This window comes from Ceratotherium simum, chromosome 13, assembly GCF_057802395.1.
Source record: "Ceratotherium simum simum isolate JZ-2026a chromosome 13, ASM5780239v1, whole genome shotgun sequence".
NCBI lineage: Eukaryota > Metazoa > Chordata > Mammalia > Perissodactyla > Rhinocerotidae > Ceratotherium > Ceratotherium simum.
The window spans coordinates 16,487,312-16,502,849 of NC_141912.1; the positions used below are offsets into that span (position 1 = coordinate 16,487,312).

Consider the following 15,538-nt stretch of genomic DNA (forward strand, 5'->3'; position numbering starts at 1 on the left):
CCTTTTAGCACTTTAAATATATCGTGCCATTCTCTTCTAGCCTGTAAGGTTTCTGCTGAGAAGTCAGCTGATAGCCTTATGGGGTTTCCTTTGTATGTAACTTGACATTCTCTTGCGGCTTTTAGGATTCTCTCTTTATCTTTAATTCTGGACATTTTGATTATGATGTGTCTTGGTGTGGGCCTCTTTGGGTTTATCTTGTTTGGGGCTCTCTGTGCCTCCTGTACCTGGATGTCTGTTTCCTTCCTTAGGTTAGGGAAGTTTTCATCTATTATTTCTTGAAATAGATTCTCTGCCCCCTTGTCTCGCTCTTCTCCTTCCGGGACACCTATAACACGGATGTTAGTGTGCTTGATGTTGTCCCAGAGGTCCCTTAGACTGTCCTCACTCTTTTTAATTCTTTTCTCTTTTACCTGTTCACCTTGGGTAATTTCTTCTAGTCTTTCTTCCAGCTCACAGATCCGTTCTTCTGTATCCTCTACTCTGCTTTTGAGTCCCTCTAATGAATTTTTCATTTCCAGTATTGTATTCTTCATTTCTGATTGGTTCTTTTTTATATCTTCCATTTCTTTGTTGACATTCTCACTGAGTTCATCTATTCTTCTCCCCAGATCAGTTAGCATCCTTAACACTCTTAGTTTGAACTCTCTGTCGGGTAGGTTGCTCATTTCTGTTTCACTTAGTTCCTTTTCTGGGGTTTTGTCCTGTTCCCTTACTTGGAATGTATTCTTTTGCCTCCTCATTTTGCCTCTTTCCCTGTGCTTGTGTCTATGTATTAGGTAGGTCAGCTACGTCTCCTGCTCTTGGATAGGTGACCTTATGTAAGTGATGGCTTAGGAGGCTTCCAGTGTGCTTCCCTCAGTTCTCAATGTTCCAGGGGTGGCCCCTATGTGGGCTACGTGTGTCCTTCTATTGTGGCCTGTTAGCTCTCCCTATAGGCGCCCAGGGAGGCTGAGTTATGCTCCTGGCCAGCTGTTGTAATGCTCAGCTGCTTGTAGTTGTTGTGGGCCCTTCAGTTTCTTTATCAGGTGTGAGGAGCCCCAGCACAGTTGGCTGCAAGTTCTAATACCACATCTGTGTTGCAGTATTTCTTTTAAGTGAGTAGGCCCCCAGTGTGGCAGGTTGTTAGGCTCAGGGCCTTACAATTGCTGTAAACATCTAGCCTATTAGGTCTCTTGTCAGCTCTCTGAGGATTGCAGCTGGGTGGGGCTGCCCTTAGGCACAGGAGCACCCAATTGTTTCAGGCTTTGGAAGGTGGGGCAAACCCCCTATGTGGGTCTTTGAGAAGCACAAATCTTCTGCAGCTGACAAACCCTGCCGCCCACAGGTCCACACACACAGTCAACACAGTCCTGCCCCGTGTGAGCGCCCCGACCTCCCCAAGCTGACCCAGTCTCTCCACCGTGGGTGCCCCACACACTCCGCCACCGCCCCACACTCTCCACCCGCTCCTTGTGCACACCCTGCCCCGCTCAAGTCGGCTCAGTTGCCAGGCTGCAGAGAATCCAGTCACCAATCTATGCAGGCCCACACGTTGCCTGAGGGCTTGTTGTTGGGTGGGGCCAGTCTCTAGGGTGGGCTGCCTGCCCTGGCTGAGCTGGATTAAATCGGTGCTCTAGCGGGTGGAGCAGACCCTGGGCTAGCAGGCCTCAGGGAGAACTCCAATGGCGTCTGTGTCAGCACGCTCACACCAGGCCACAACAATGGCCGCCGCCAATGTCCCAGTCCCTGGAGAGGTCTCACCCCTCACGGAGATGCACTCAGGGCCTATTAGGTGAGTCTCTTTTCACCGAAGCACTGTGCACCTTTCTTTCTGGTGATTTTAGGATGCTTTCTGGAACGGGTGAGTTTGTGCGCGGGCCCTTTAAGAGCCAGTTTTAGTTTCTTTGTGAACCGGGTTTTCTGGGGTGCTCCCCAATGCTTTAGTAGCAGGCACAGTCAGATATTATGCCGCTGGTGTCGATTGTGCTGGGTCCACAAAATGCCCACAGCGGGGGCGCTCCCTGGCTCAGGGCCCCGCGCCTCCAGGGAGGCTGCGTACCTGTGAGCTGCTCCCGGCGGCCGTGACGCTGGCGGCTTGTGAAGGCGGCGTTTTCCTCTCCAGAAGGGAGTCTCTGCCTCCTCCACCTCAGTTAGGATTGTCCGTTGTTGCAGGAGTTCCTCTCATCCAGTTTTCAGTTCTGTCTCAGGGGTAATTTTTCCACGAGTAGTTGTAAATTGGCTGTGTCCACGGGAGGAGGTGAGTTCAGAGTCTGCCTACGCCGCCATCTTGACTCCCTCCTGGTCAAACGATTTTAAAGGAGGGTGCCAAGACCATTCCATGGGGAAAGAATAGTCTTTCCAACAATTAGTGTTGGGAAAACTGGATACCCACAAGGAAAAAATTAAATTAAATCTTTGCATTACTTCATATACAAAAATTAACTCAAAAATATCTAATCCTAGAACATTTTAATCAACCCCAAAAGAAACTCCATACTCATTAACAATCATTCCCCATTTCACCCTCGCCTGAGTTCCTGGCAGCTACCAATATACTTTTGGTCTCTATGGATTTGCCTTTTCTGGATATTTCATATAAATGCAGTTGTATGGATGTGTGGCCTTTTGTGTCTGGCTTCTTTCACTTAGCATAATATTTTCAAGGTTCATCCATGTCGTAATGTATCAGTACTTCATTTCTTTTTTAGGGCTGAATAATATTCCGTTGTATGGATACATCACATTTTTGTATATCTATTCATCCATTGATGGATATTTAGGTTGCTTCCACTTTTTGGATATTATGAACAATGTTGCTATGAACATTAGCATGCAAGTTTTTATGTGATCATATGTTTTCATATCTCTTGAGCAGCTACCTAGGAGTGGAATGACCACATGATATGGAGAAATCTATACAGACATACCTCATTTTATTGCACATGACTTTATTGCACTTAGCAGATATTGCACTTTTTACAAATTGAAGTTTTGTGGCAACTCTGCATCGAGCAAGTCTCTTGACGCCACTTTTCCAACAGCATTTACTCACTTTGTATCTCTGTGTCACATTTTTGTAATTCTCACAATATTCCAAACTTTTTCACTATTATTATATTTGTTGTGGTGATCTGTGGTCAGTGATCTTTGATGTTACTATTGTAATTGTTCTGGAGTGCCGTGAACCGCGCCCCTATAAGACAGCGAACTTAATTGATAAATGTTGTGTGTGTCTTCTGACCGCTCCACTGAGCGTCTGTTCCCCCATCTCTCTCCCTCTGCTCAGGCCTCCCTATTCCCTGAGACACAACAATATTGAAGTTAGGCCAATTAGAAACCTTACCCTCTAAGTGTTCAAGTGAAAAGGAAGAGCTGCACTTCTCTCAATTTAAATCAAAAGCTAGAAAAGATTAAGTTTAGTGAGGAAGACACGTCGAAAGCTGAGATAGGCTGAATGCTAGGCCTCTTCCGCCAAACGGTTTCCCAAATTGTGAATGCAAAGGGAAGATTTTTGAAGGAAATTAAAAGTGCTACTCCAGTGAACACACGAATGATAAGAAAGCAAAACAGCCTTATTGCTGATATGGAGACAGTTTTAGTGATCTAGATAGAAGATCAAACCAGCCACAACACTTAAGCCAAAACCTAATCCAGAGCAAGGCCCTCACTCTTTTCAATTCTGTGAAGACTGAGAGAGGTGAGGAAGCTGCAGAAGAAAAGTTTGAAGCTAGCAGAGGTTGGTTCATGAGGTTTGAGGAAAGAAGCCATCTCCATAACATAAAAGTGCAAGGTGAAGCAGCAAGTGCTGATGCAGAAGCTGCAGCAAGTTCTCCAGAGGATCTAGCTAAGATCATTAATGAATGTGGCTACACTAAACAACAGATTTTCAATTTTTATATTGGAAGAAGATACCATCTAGGACTTTCATAGCTAGAGAGGAGAAGTCAATGCCTGGCTTCAAAGCTTCAAAGGGCAGGCTGACTCTCTTGTTAGGGGCTAATGCAGCTGGTGACTTTAAGTTGAAGCCATTGCTCATTTACCATTCCAAAAATCCTAGGGCCCTTAAGTATTATGCTAAATCTACTCTGCCTATGCTCTACCAATGGAACAACAAAGCCTGGATGACAGCACATCTGTTTACAACATGGTTTACTGAATATTTTAAGCCCACTCTTGAGACCTACTGCTCAGAAAAAAATATTCCTTTCAAAATATTACTGCTCATCAACAATGCATCTGGTCACCCAAGAACTCTGATGGGGATGTACAATGAGATTAATATTGTTTTCATGCCTGCTAACACAACATCCACTCTGCAGCCCATGGATCAAGGAGTAATTTTGACTTTCAAGTCTTATGATCTAAGAAAAAGTTTTCATAAGGCTATCACTGCCACAGACAGTGATTCCTCTGATAAATCTCAGCAAAGTAAATTGAAAACCTTCCGGAAAGGATTCACCATTCTAGATGCCATTGAGAATATTTATGATTTATTGGAAGAGGGCAAGATATCAACATGAACAGGAGTTTGAAAGAAGTTGATTCCAAACTTTCATGGATGACTTTGAGGGGTTCAAGACTTCAGTGGAGGAAGCAACTGCAGATGTGACAGAAACAGCAAAAGAACTAGAATTAGAAAAGGAGCCTGAAGATGTGACTGAATTGCTGCAATCTCATGATAAAACTTTAATGGATGAGGAGTTGCTTGTTATGGATGAGCAAAGAGAGCGGTTTCTTGAGATGGATCTACTACAATTTATCCATCTTTTCTTTGGTTGCTTGTGCTTTTGGTGTCATAGCTAAGAAACCATTGCCCAATCTGAGGTCTTAAAGGTTTACACCCATGCTTTCTTCTATGAGTTTTATAGTTTTAGGTTTTATATGTAGGTCTTTGATCTATTTTGAGTTAATTTTTGTATATGGTGCCAGGTATAGGGCCAAATTCTTTTTTTGCATATGTTTATTCAGTTGCCTCAGTAGTATCCAGTGTCAACTCTTTGTTGAAAAGACTATTCTTTCTCTATTGAATTGTCTTGTCATTCTCGTCACAGATCAATTGCTCCTAAGTTAAGAGTTTATTTCTGGACTTTCGATTCTACTCCATTGATCTGTATATCTAGTCTTATTCCAGTACCATGCTGTCTTGATTTTTGTCACTTTTTACTAAGTTTTGAAATCAAGAAGTGTGAGTATGTCAACTTTGTGTTTTTCACAATTGTTTTATCTATTCTGGGTCCCTTGCAATTCCATAAGAATGTTAGAATTAGCTTGCCAATTTCTACAAAGAAGACAGTTGGGATTCTGATAGAGATTATGCTGAATCTGTAGATTGATTTGGAGGTATTGCTATTTTAACAATATTAATTTTTTTTAATCTACGAATATGGGATGTCTTTTCATTTACTTAGATCTATAATTTCTTTCAACAATGCTTTGTAGTTTTCAGTGTACAAATCTTTCACTTCTTTTGTTAAATTTACTTCTAAATATTTTATTGCTTTTAGTGCTATTGTTTCCTTAATTTCATTTTCAGATTTTCCATTCCTAGAAATAAAACTAATGTTTTATGTATGTTGATGCTGGATCCTTCAACCTTGTTGAACTCATTTACTAGCTCTAATAGTTTTTTTGTGTGTTTCTTAGGATTTTCTGTTTAGAGATCACGTCATCTTCAATTAGAGATAGTTTTACTTCTTCCTTTTCAATCTAGATGTCTATTTTTAAATTGCCTTATTGCCCTGGTTGTAACCTCCAGTACAATGTTGAGCAGAAATGGTGAGAGCAAACATCTTTGTCTTTTTTTCTGATATTAGAAAGAAAGATTTTAGTCTTTATTGTTTTTATATTCTTTGTTTTATTTATTTCTGCTCTCATCTCTATTATTTCCTTCTCTTTCTTTGTTTTGCATTTAGATTGCTCTTATTTTCTACTTTCTTAAGTAGAGGTTAGATTATTAGTTTGAGATATTGCTTCCTTTTTAATATGGGCATTTGCAGATATAAATTTCCTCCTAAGAACATCTTTGGCTGCATCCTATAAGTTTTATGTTGTGTTTTTGTTTTCTTTCATCTCAAAGTATTTTCTAATTTCCCTCATGATTTCTTCTTTGATCCATTGGTTATTTAGGAGTAGGATGTTTAATTTCCATGTATATGTGACAATTCCTTCTGTTATTGATTTCTAATTTCATTCCATTGTGGTCAGAAAACATATTTTATATGATTTCAATCCTTTTAAATTCATTGAGGCTTGACTTTTTGGCCTAATATACATTCTATCCTAGACAAAATGCCTTCTCTAGGAACTTGTTCCATGTGTAATTGAGAAGAATGTGTATTCTATTTGGCTATTGTTGGGTAGAATGTTCTATAGATATCTGTTAGATCTAGATGATTTATAGTGCTATTCAAAGTTATTTTCTTGTTTTCTAGTTGTTCTCCCCATTTTGAAAAAAAAGTCTGTTTTTGCTCACATATTTTAGGGCTCTATTGTTAGGTACATATATGTTTGTATTGGTTATATCTTCTTGATGGATTGACATTTTCATCATTAGAAAATGCCCTTGTTGGGGCCGGCCTGGTGACACAAGCGGTTAAGTGCGCATGCTCCGCAGCGGCGGCCTGGGGTTCCCCGGTTCGGACCCTGGGTGCGCACCGACACACTGCTTGTCAAGCCATGCTGTGGCGGCACCCCATATAAAGTAGAGGAAGATAGGCATGGATGTTAGCCCAGGGCCAGTCTTCCTCAGCAAAAAAGAGGAGGATTGGCAGATGTTAGCTCAGGGCCGGTCTTCCTCACAAAAAAAAAAAAGAAAATGCCCTTCTTTTTCTTTAGTACTGTTTTTGTCTTAAAGCCTATTTTGTCTATAATTAACATAGCCGTGACAGCTCTCATTTGGTTATCACTTGCACAGTATTTTTTTTCCAGCCTTTTATTTTCAAACTATTTATGTATTTGAATCTAAAGTGTTTTTCTTGTAGAAAACGTATATCTAGATTATTTTTTAAATCCATTTTGCCAATATCTACCTTTTGATTGGAGTGTTGACTCCATATATATTTAATGTAATTACTGGTAAGATAGGATTTATGTCTGCCAATTTGCCTTTGTATCTATAGGTATTATGTCATTTTTGGTTCCTCTCCTCATCTATTATTGCCTTCTTTTGCATTAAATATATTTTCTTATGTTCTATTTTAATATCCTTTTACTATATTTATTTTTAGCTATTTTCTTAGTAGTTACCCTGGGGATTATAATTAATATCTCAATTTATCCAGATCCAGTTTGGTGTACTATCAACCTAATTTCAATAGTATACAAAAGTTTTCCTCCTATATAGGTCCGTATCTCCCCCACCCCCTTTGTGCTGTTGTCATACAAATACATCTGTATACATTTATAACCATCAACACACAGATTTATTTATTTATTTTTTTGTGAGGAAGATCAGCCCTGAGCTAACATCTGATGCCAATCCTCCTCTTTTTTGCTGAGGAAGATTGACCCTGGGCTAACACCCATGCCCATCTTCCTCTACTTTACATGGGATGCCGCCACAGCATGGCTTGACAAGTGGTGTGTCACTGCGTGCCCAGGATCTGAACCTGCGAACCCTGGGCCACCGAAGTGAAGCGCGCGTACTTAAATGCTGTGCCACCGGGCTGGCCCCTACACGTAGATTTATAATTACTGCTTTATACAGTTGTCTTTTAAATCAAACAAAGGAAAAGCTTTAAGACAAAAAATTATGTTGCCTTTTATATTTACCTGTATAGTTACCTTCCTTTGTGTTCTTTATTTCTTAATGTGGATTTGAGTTACTACCTAGTGTCTTTGTCTTTCAGCCTAAAGGACTCTCTAGCATTTCTTGTAGAGAAGATCTACTAGTGATGAACTGCCTCTGCTTTCATTTATCTGGGAATGTCTTAATTTTTTTTTCATCTTTGAAGGATATAGAATTCTCAGTTGACAGTCTTTCTTTCTCAGTACTTTGAATATTTCATCTCATTGCCTTCTGGTTTTCATGTTTTCTAGTGAGAAATCAGTTGTTAACCTTGTTTAGGATCTCTCATATGTGATGAGTTACTTCTCTCTTGCTGCTTTCAAAATTCTTTCTTTGTCTTTTGCTTTAGACAATTTCATTATAATGTATCTAGGTTTTGATCTATTTGAATTTATCCTAGTTGGAGTTTTTTGGATGTGTATGTTGTTTTTTATTAAATTTGGGGAATTTTCAGCCATTATTTCTTCAAATATTCTCCCTGCTCCTTTCCTTCTCTCTCTTTTCCTTCTGAGACTCACATTATGTGTATGTCAGTTTGCTTCATGGTGTCCCATAGGTCTCCGAGGCTCTCTTCATTTTTATTTTCTTTCTGTTCTCCACTGAATAATTTCATTTGACCTATCTTCAAATTTGCTCATCTTTCTTCTGTCTATTAAAATCTGATGTTGAGCCTCTCTAGTGAGTTTTTCATTTTAGTTATTGTGCTTTTCAACTCTGAAACTTCTATTTGGTTCTTTTTTAAAATAATTTTTATCTCTTTATTTATATCCTCTAATGAAAATTCTACTTTCTTTTAATTCTTTTATTTTTTTGTGAGGAAGATCAGCCCTGAGCTAACATCCATGCTAATCTTCCTCTTTTTGCTGAGGAAGACCGGCTCTGAGCTAACATCCATTGCCAATCCTCCTCCTTTTTATTTTTCCCCAAAGCCCCAGTAGATAGTTGTATGTCATAGTTGCACATCCTTCTAGTTGCCGTATGTGGGATGCGGCCTCAGCATGGCCGGAGAAGCGGTGCGTCGGTGTGCGCCCGGGATGCGAACCCGGGCCACCAGTAGCGGAGTGCGCGCACTCAACTGCTAAGCCATGGGGCCGGCCCTCTTTTAATTCTTTAGATATAGTTTCCTTTAGTTCTTTGAACATATTTAAAACACCTGGTTGACAGTCTTTGTCCATAAGTCTAAAATTTGGGCTTCTTCAGTGAGTTTCTTTTGATTGCTTTTTTCCTGTGTATGGACCATATTTTTCTGTTTCTTTTCATGCTCATAATTTTTGTTGAAAACTGGACATTCAAAATAATATAAAGTGGCAATTTTGGACATAAGATTCTCTCCTCTCCCCAGGTTTGTTGTTGTTACCGGTTGTGGTTTTTTGTTTGTTCAGTGACTTTTCAGAATTAATTCTGTAAAGCCTGTATTCTTTGTCACGTGTGGCCATGGAAGTTTGTTCTTGATCAGTTTAGTGGTCAGCTAATGATTTTACTGAGATTTCCAAAATGCCTGGAACCAATAAGCCTCCCAATCTTTGCTGGGAAGAAGATGCTTTTTGTGCATATTCTGGCACACCTACTTCACTTCCTGCTTGTGCAGAGCCTCACAGTCAGCCAGAGATGAAAGCTTAGGGCCTTCTCAGGTCTTTCCTGAGCATGCACACAGCCCTGGGCGTGTGCACAGTCTTTCTTACGCATGCTACAGACTTTTAGGTTCCCAGGAGTATGTTAGACCTTTTCAAAGTCCCTATGGACACCTCCTTCCTCAATTTTTCCTTTTAAATTTTTGCTTAGCCTATTGTTCACCATAATAGTTATTCACCACCTCAGGCAGCTGCTATTTTAAACAATTGCTGTTGATTGATTTTGAAAAATGCTCCTGAGGGAAAGGCTGTTCTCACTAGGAATGCTCCAAATCAGATCAAATAAAAACAAGATTTGTGAGTGACATCTTCAGAGAATCACTAGACAGGCAAAAGTTGACAACTCTCTAGGAATGGGGCTTTGAAGGAGCTCCAACCCCATTTTGCTCCACCAGTGCCTATCAGGCTGCTGGTTTTCACTGTGAGATTGGGCTGTTGGTTTTTAAGGCCATCACGTTGCTGGGGTGTGGGAAATGGAAATAAGGCAAATTAAATCACCACCAAGCTCACTGTTCTTACCAGACTTGACCAGTTTTCTTGAATAAACTCTCTTCAGATTGCTGCAAGCCTTTAATTAATTTCCAAAGTTCTGAAAAAATTGATTCTGAAAATTTTTCCAGTGTTCACATTGCTTTTACAATGAAGAGGACTTTTGGAGGTCCTACTCTGGCATTGCCATTGGCATTCAATTAATTTTTTATTTTACTACAAGATTAGTTAACCAGTTAGAAGTGTGTCAGTTACAAATCCATATTTCAGATATTTGGCTCTGAATTTACTCCTCAAGTTCCTAAAATACCATACAAATTCCCTCAGAGCTAAGATGACAAATGGACATTCCCTAGATATGGAGGTTTTCTCAAGTGAAAATTTCCTTCTAAATTAAATTTCTTTAATCTTAAAGTTTGATGACTCCTTGTTAAAGGTATTACTTTTATTGCTTTTCACTTGAAAACAAATTTAAAAACACTTTTTAAACGACAAAACACCACAAAAATATGAACTGATATTAATATCATCACCATTTATTCTATGATATTCATGTCACTACATTGTAGTTACATTCTTTTTTTTTTTTTAAGAAAAATAGAATTTCACAATGGAGCTGAATCTAACTGTCTGATTATCAATTTGGGGTCATCAATCAATGATCCAATCCATGTTTATTGACAATAAAATAAAGCAAAGATAGACATTAAAATTTAAATATTCCTGAGTGACAGCATTCATATGCATTTACTTGATTCAGATATCTACCTTTCTTTCATTTGTTTGTCCTCAGTAGTCTAAGTTTTAACCTTCACTTCTGTGGCTCCCATTGCTGCAAGTCTTCTCCCTGAATAAGGCATAAATGAGCCAAGGCTCTGAGCTGACTCACAGTAGGCAAAGCATAGCTGTTCTGAACAGGAGTTTTGATTCTGAGCTAAGATTCTGAGCTAAGACTTTTACCTCTCAAATCACCATTCTATTTGCCTTTTTTCAGAGTTCTTTTTGCCTACCGTCACCATTTTCTAACAATTCTCTTTCCATAGAGCCCTACAGGCTGAATTCCACCATCCCTCATCTCACCTCTGACAGTGAATAGTTAAAAGTGACCTATTAATTAATAAATCACCAGACTTTTTTCCAATTAACCCTCATCTTCCTTGACTTTCAGTAGACTTATTCTACTGTGAAGAAATGTACTCTTTCATCCCTCATTGAATTGGTTCAGTTGTAGGAATGCTTGTCTAACTTTCTCATTCTGAGAGTTGCTCTGTCTAAGGTACTGGGGACCACTTCTTTTTCCCTTGAAATTCTGTTTCCTTGGTTCCTATAATGAGGTTCTCTCCTGGTTCTTTTTTGTTTTAACTTTGTGTTTCCTTTTCCTTTTGCTCTTTGACCTTCCAAATTTGAATAAGGGACTTCCCCAAGGTTCAGGTCTCAGTTATTTACCTTTCCTCCCTTTATGCTTGAAGAGCTCTTGGATCCTGGAAATCCAGATCTTATATGGTGTTATGTCAATTATCATTTCTTCAGCAATAGCTAAGGGACCTCTATTTCTGTCCCAGAACACTCTCGTGAGCTCAGATGCACTCTTCTAACTGCCTATTAGATGTCCACATGGCTATTCTCCACTCTCCTCAAATTCAACAGATCTAACAGTCAACTCATCACCTTATCTTCCCCTCCACTAATCCCACCTCACCCCGAACAGTTCCCCTTCTGACTTGTCTATTTCTGTAAATGGTGTCACAGTTTTCTCAATCCTTCAGATTTCAGAGCTGGAAAAAAATTGTTTTCAAAATCTCTCTCTGACCATTTGCCCTCTATGCATAGTTACTTAGCTTTATTGATTCTTTCAAAGTTTTATTTCTTCGCTCACCTTTTTTGTGAGTGATTGGCAGTACCTATTAAAAATTCTAGTGCACATATTCTTTGACTCAGTAATTATATTTAAAAGAATTTATCATACTTTTACTTGAACAACCTGGAAAAGACTGATACATACAGGTATGTTTATTTCAACGTTGTTAAAATGGGAAAAATTTGGAAACAAACTAAATGTCTACCACTAGATGGTTCTGTATGTGCCAATATGATATCTAAGACATTCTGTTACATGAAAAAAGCAAGCAGCAAGAATAAATTTGTACTATTATTTCATTTTATAAAACAAAAAAAAAGATGCACACATACACACACATGGGCACTTTTTGTAACTTATTTTTTCCCCATTAAAAAAATTAAGCTAGGGGCTGACCTCGTGGCGTGCTGGTTAGGTTCTTGTGCTCCACTTCGGCAGCCCCGCGTTTGCAGGTTCGGTTCCCAGGTGCAGATCTGCACACCACTCTTAGGGCCATGCTGTGGAGGTGTCCCACATACAAAATGCAGGAAGATTGACACAGATGTTAGCTCAGGGACAATCTTCCTCAAGCAAAAAAAAAAAAAGAAAAAATTAAGCTATAATTTACATAAAATAAAACTCACCTTTTTTAGTGTATAGTTCTGAGTGTTTTGACAAAAGCACACAATTGTACAATCACCTAACAATCAAGATATAGAGCAGTCCTATCACTCAAAAAAACTCCCTTTTGTCACTTTGTGGTCCACCCCAGTCCTCACTCTCAAGCCCCGGCCACCATTGATGTTACTTTTTGTCCTATATAGTTTTACCTTTACCAACATGTCACGTAAACAGAATCACACTGTTTGAATCTGGCTTCTTTAAGCGAGCTTAGCAATATTAGGTTTATCCCTCTTGTTAGCTGTATCAGTAGTTGGTTCCTTCTTTATTGCTCAGGAGTATTTCATTATATAGATAGACCACGGTTTGTTTATTCATTCTCCACTTGGGGAACCTTTGGCTTGTTTCCAGATTCTAGCAATTATGAATAAAGCCACTATAAACATTCGCATGTAGGTTTTTATGTAAACATAAGTTCTTGTTTCACTTGGGTGAATATCTAGGAGTAGGATTGTGGAGTCATATTTATAAGTATATGCTTAACTTTACAAGAAACTGTCTTACTTTTTTCTAAAATGGCTGTGTCATTTTGGGTTTCTCACCACCAAAGTATGGGGGTTCTAGTTGGTCCACATCTTTGTCAGCACTTGGTATTGTCAGTTTGTTCTTTTTATTATTTTAGCCATTCTGAAGGGTGGTGTCTCATTGTGGTTTTAATTCACATTTTCTTAATGATTGATTTGGAACATCTTGTGCTTATTTTATGTAGAGGCATTTTTACTAAATATATACACACACCCATACACACACAAACTCTTTAATCATGATTATGTACAGTGCCACAATAAGAAGGATTTGCAGTAGTCAGGGGTGGAAGAAGACTTTTACATTTCACATTCTACTTTTCTTTATGTACTACTTAAATTTTGTCAAGAGCATGTTCATTTTAAATTTTTAAAAAATAAGTTAATTTTGGGCCGGCCCCATGGCTTAGCGGTTAAGTGCGCGCGCTCCGCTGCTGGCGGCCTGGGTTCGGATCCCGGGCACACACCGACACACCGCTTCTCTAGCCATGCTGAGGCTGCGTCCCACATACAGCAACTAGAAGGATGTGCACCTATGACATACAACTATCTACTGGGGCTTTGGGGGAAAAAATAAAATAAATAAAAGGAAAGAAAAAAAAATAAGTTAATTTTTAAAAAACTCCCTTACATAAATCCATCCCTGTGCTTTATCAATCCTCTAGGGCTTCATATGCAAAATATAAGGATAGTAGATTATCTAAATGGCTATAGGATAATCCAGGCTTTAAAGGGGATTGTGTCCGGATCTATAAGATTTCTCTCCTCCATCTCTTCTTTTCAATTTCCTTAGTTTAGACCTCACCATGAAGTAAAAATTGATGTTATTTATTTCATATATTTTTTAAAAAGTCAGTAACTCATCACTTTGATCACTTGAACAAAAAATTAATAAGAAATCAATGTCATAAGCTCAAACTATGCCAGTCAGATGACAAAATAAAACTTAGAAGAGGGAGCAATATGGAATTTATATTAGACATTAGAATGTCTAAAATTGGAAAGACTGAACGTACTACGTGTTGGTGAAGTTATAGAACAACTGGAACTCTACTGGTGGGAATGTTAAATGGGACAACCAATTTGGAAAGCATTTTGGCAGTTTCTTAAAAACTTTCAAAATACACGTATCATAAAACCCAGTCATTCCACTCCTAGGTATTTACCTGAAAGAAAGGAAAGCATATGTTTGTACAAAGACTTGTACACAAATGTTCATAGCAGCTTTATTTGTAATAGCCCCAGAATGGAAACAAGCCAATTGTCCATCAACATGTGGGTAGATAAACTAATTGAAGGATATCCATAAAATGGAATACTACTCAACAATAAAAAAAAAAATGAACATGGGTGAATCTCAAAACAATTATGTTGAGTGAAAGAAGCCAGACCAAAAAAGAATATGAGCTGTATTGTTCCATTTATATAAAATTCTAGAAAGTGGAAATTAATCAATAATAGAAAGCAGGTCAGTGGGTGCCTGGGAGTGGGAGAAGGGGAATGGAGGGAAAAGATAGAGGAATTACAAAAAAGCAAGAGGAAGTTCTTGGGGGTGACAAATACACTCATCTTGATTGTGGTGATGGTTTTGTAGGTATATACAGATGTCAAAGCTTAACAAATTATGCAATTTAAATATGTGCCATTGATTTTATGTCAACTATCCATCAATAAAAGCTGCTTAAAAAAAGTTGAACCCTAACAATATCTGAAAAGTGTTTGACTTCTTTTTATCATATAAATATATTACATAGATAAGAAAGCATGCTGATGAGTTTAGACTATAGGCCTCTGGTTTTTAAAACTTAGAAGCATTAGATAATAGTGATGTTGAGGAGGAAGGAGTGTCAGAAACAGGCTGTTTAAGTGGTAGAGCCCTTTTGTCCTCTCAACTCTTTTTCCCCTACAACCAACTGGACAGCCAAATGCTGTACTGTCCAAAACAGTAGCCGCTAACACATGTGGCTAATGAGCACTTGAAATGTGTCTAGTGAGGAGCTGAATTTTTCATTTTGTTTTATTTTCATTAATTAACTTAATTAATTTAAATTTAAATTATAACAGCCACATGTGTCTAGTGGCTACAGATTGGACAGAGCAGCTCTTGAGCACTTTTTGCTAGAAATCTGTTTCATTGTCATTCTTTCCCTATCTGATTGCTATTTGAATATTTCTGTTCTCACCAAAGGGTGACTGACAACGAAGATGATTCTCGACAGTGGTGGTGGAGGTGAACACTGGAACTTTTCAAATCAACTTAGATGAACACCTCCATCACCACAGAAAGTTCTTTTGGACAGCACTGCTCCATAGAGAGTTGCTGAAGGTGTTTGAATATGACAGATTTGAAATAACGTGCAAAATGGAATTTGCTGTCTGCTTGCTTCCGAAGCCAGGAACTGGAAGAGTTATTGAACTGGACTGGCTGCCTGTCTTAAAATATACAGAGAAAACGCTACCATGAATCAGCCGTCCTCAAGTGGGCTCAGAACACAGCCTGGTCATCATTGCTCCAGACACCAGAAAAAGATGAGATCTGGGACTTTGGCACTAGGGCTGGATTTTATGTGGATAGTTGAAAAAGTATCTACAGAACATACTCTTACAT

At 38.8% G+C, this 15,538-nt stretch overlaps 1 protein-coding gene across 1 annotated transcript in view; it reads left to right on the forward strand.

The window, feature by feature from the left end:
* The first annotated feature begins 1,672 nt into the window (after window positions 1-1,672).
* CAP2 (cyclase associated actin cytoskeleton regulatory protein 2) overlaps window positions 1,673-15,538 on the forward strand; it is a 149,795-nt gene continuing 135,929 nt past the window's right edge. The window contains exon 1 of the mRNA XM_087438056.1: window positions 1,673-1,774. Coding sequence (XP_087294182.1) covers window positions 1,704-1,774 — 71 coding nt within the window. The 5' untranslated portion in view covers window positions 1,673-1,703. The remainder of the gene's footprint in view (window positions 1,775-15,538) is intronic.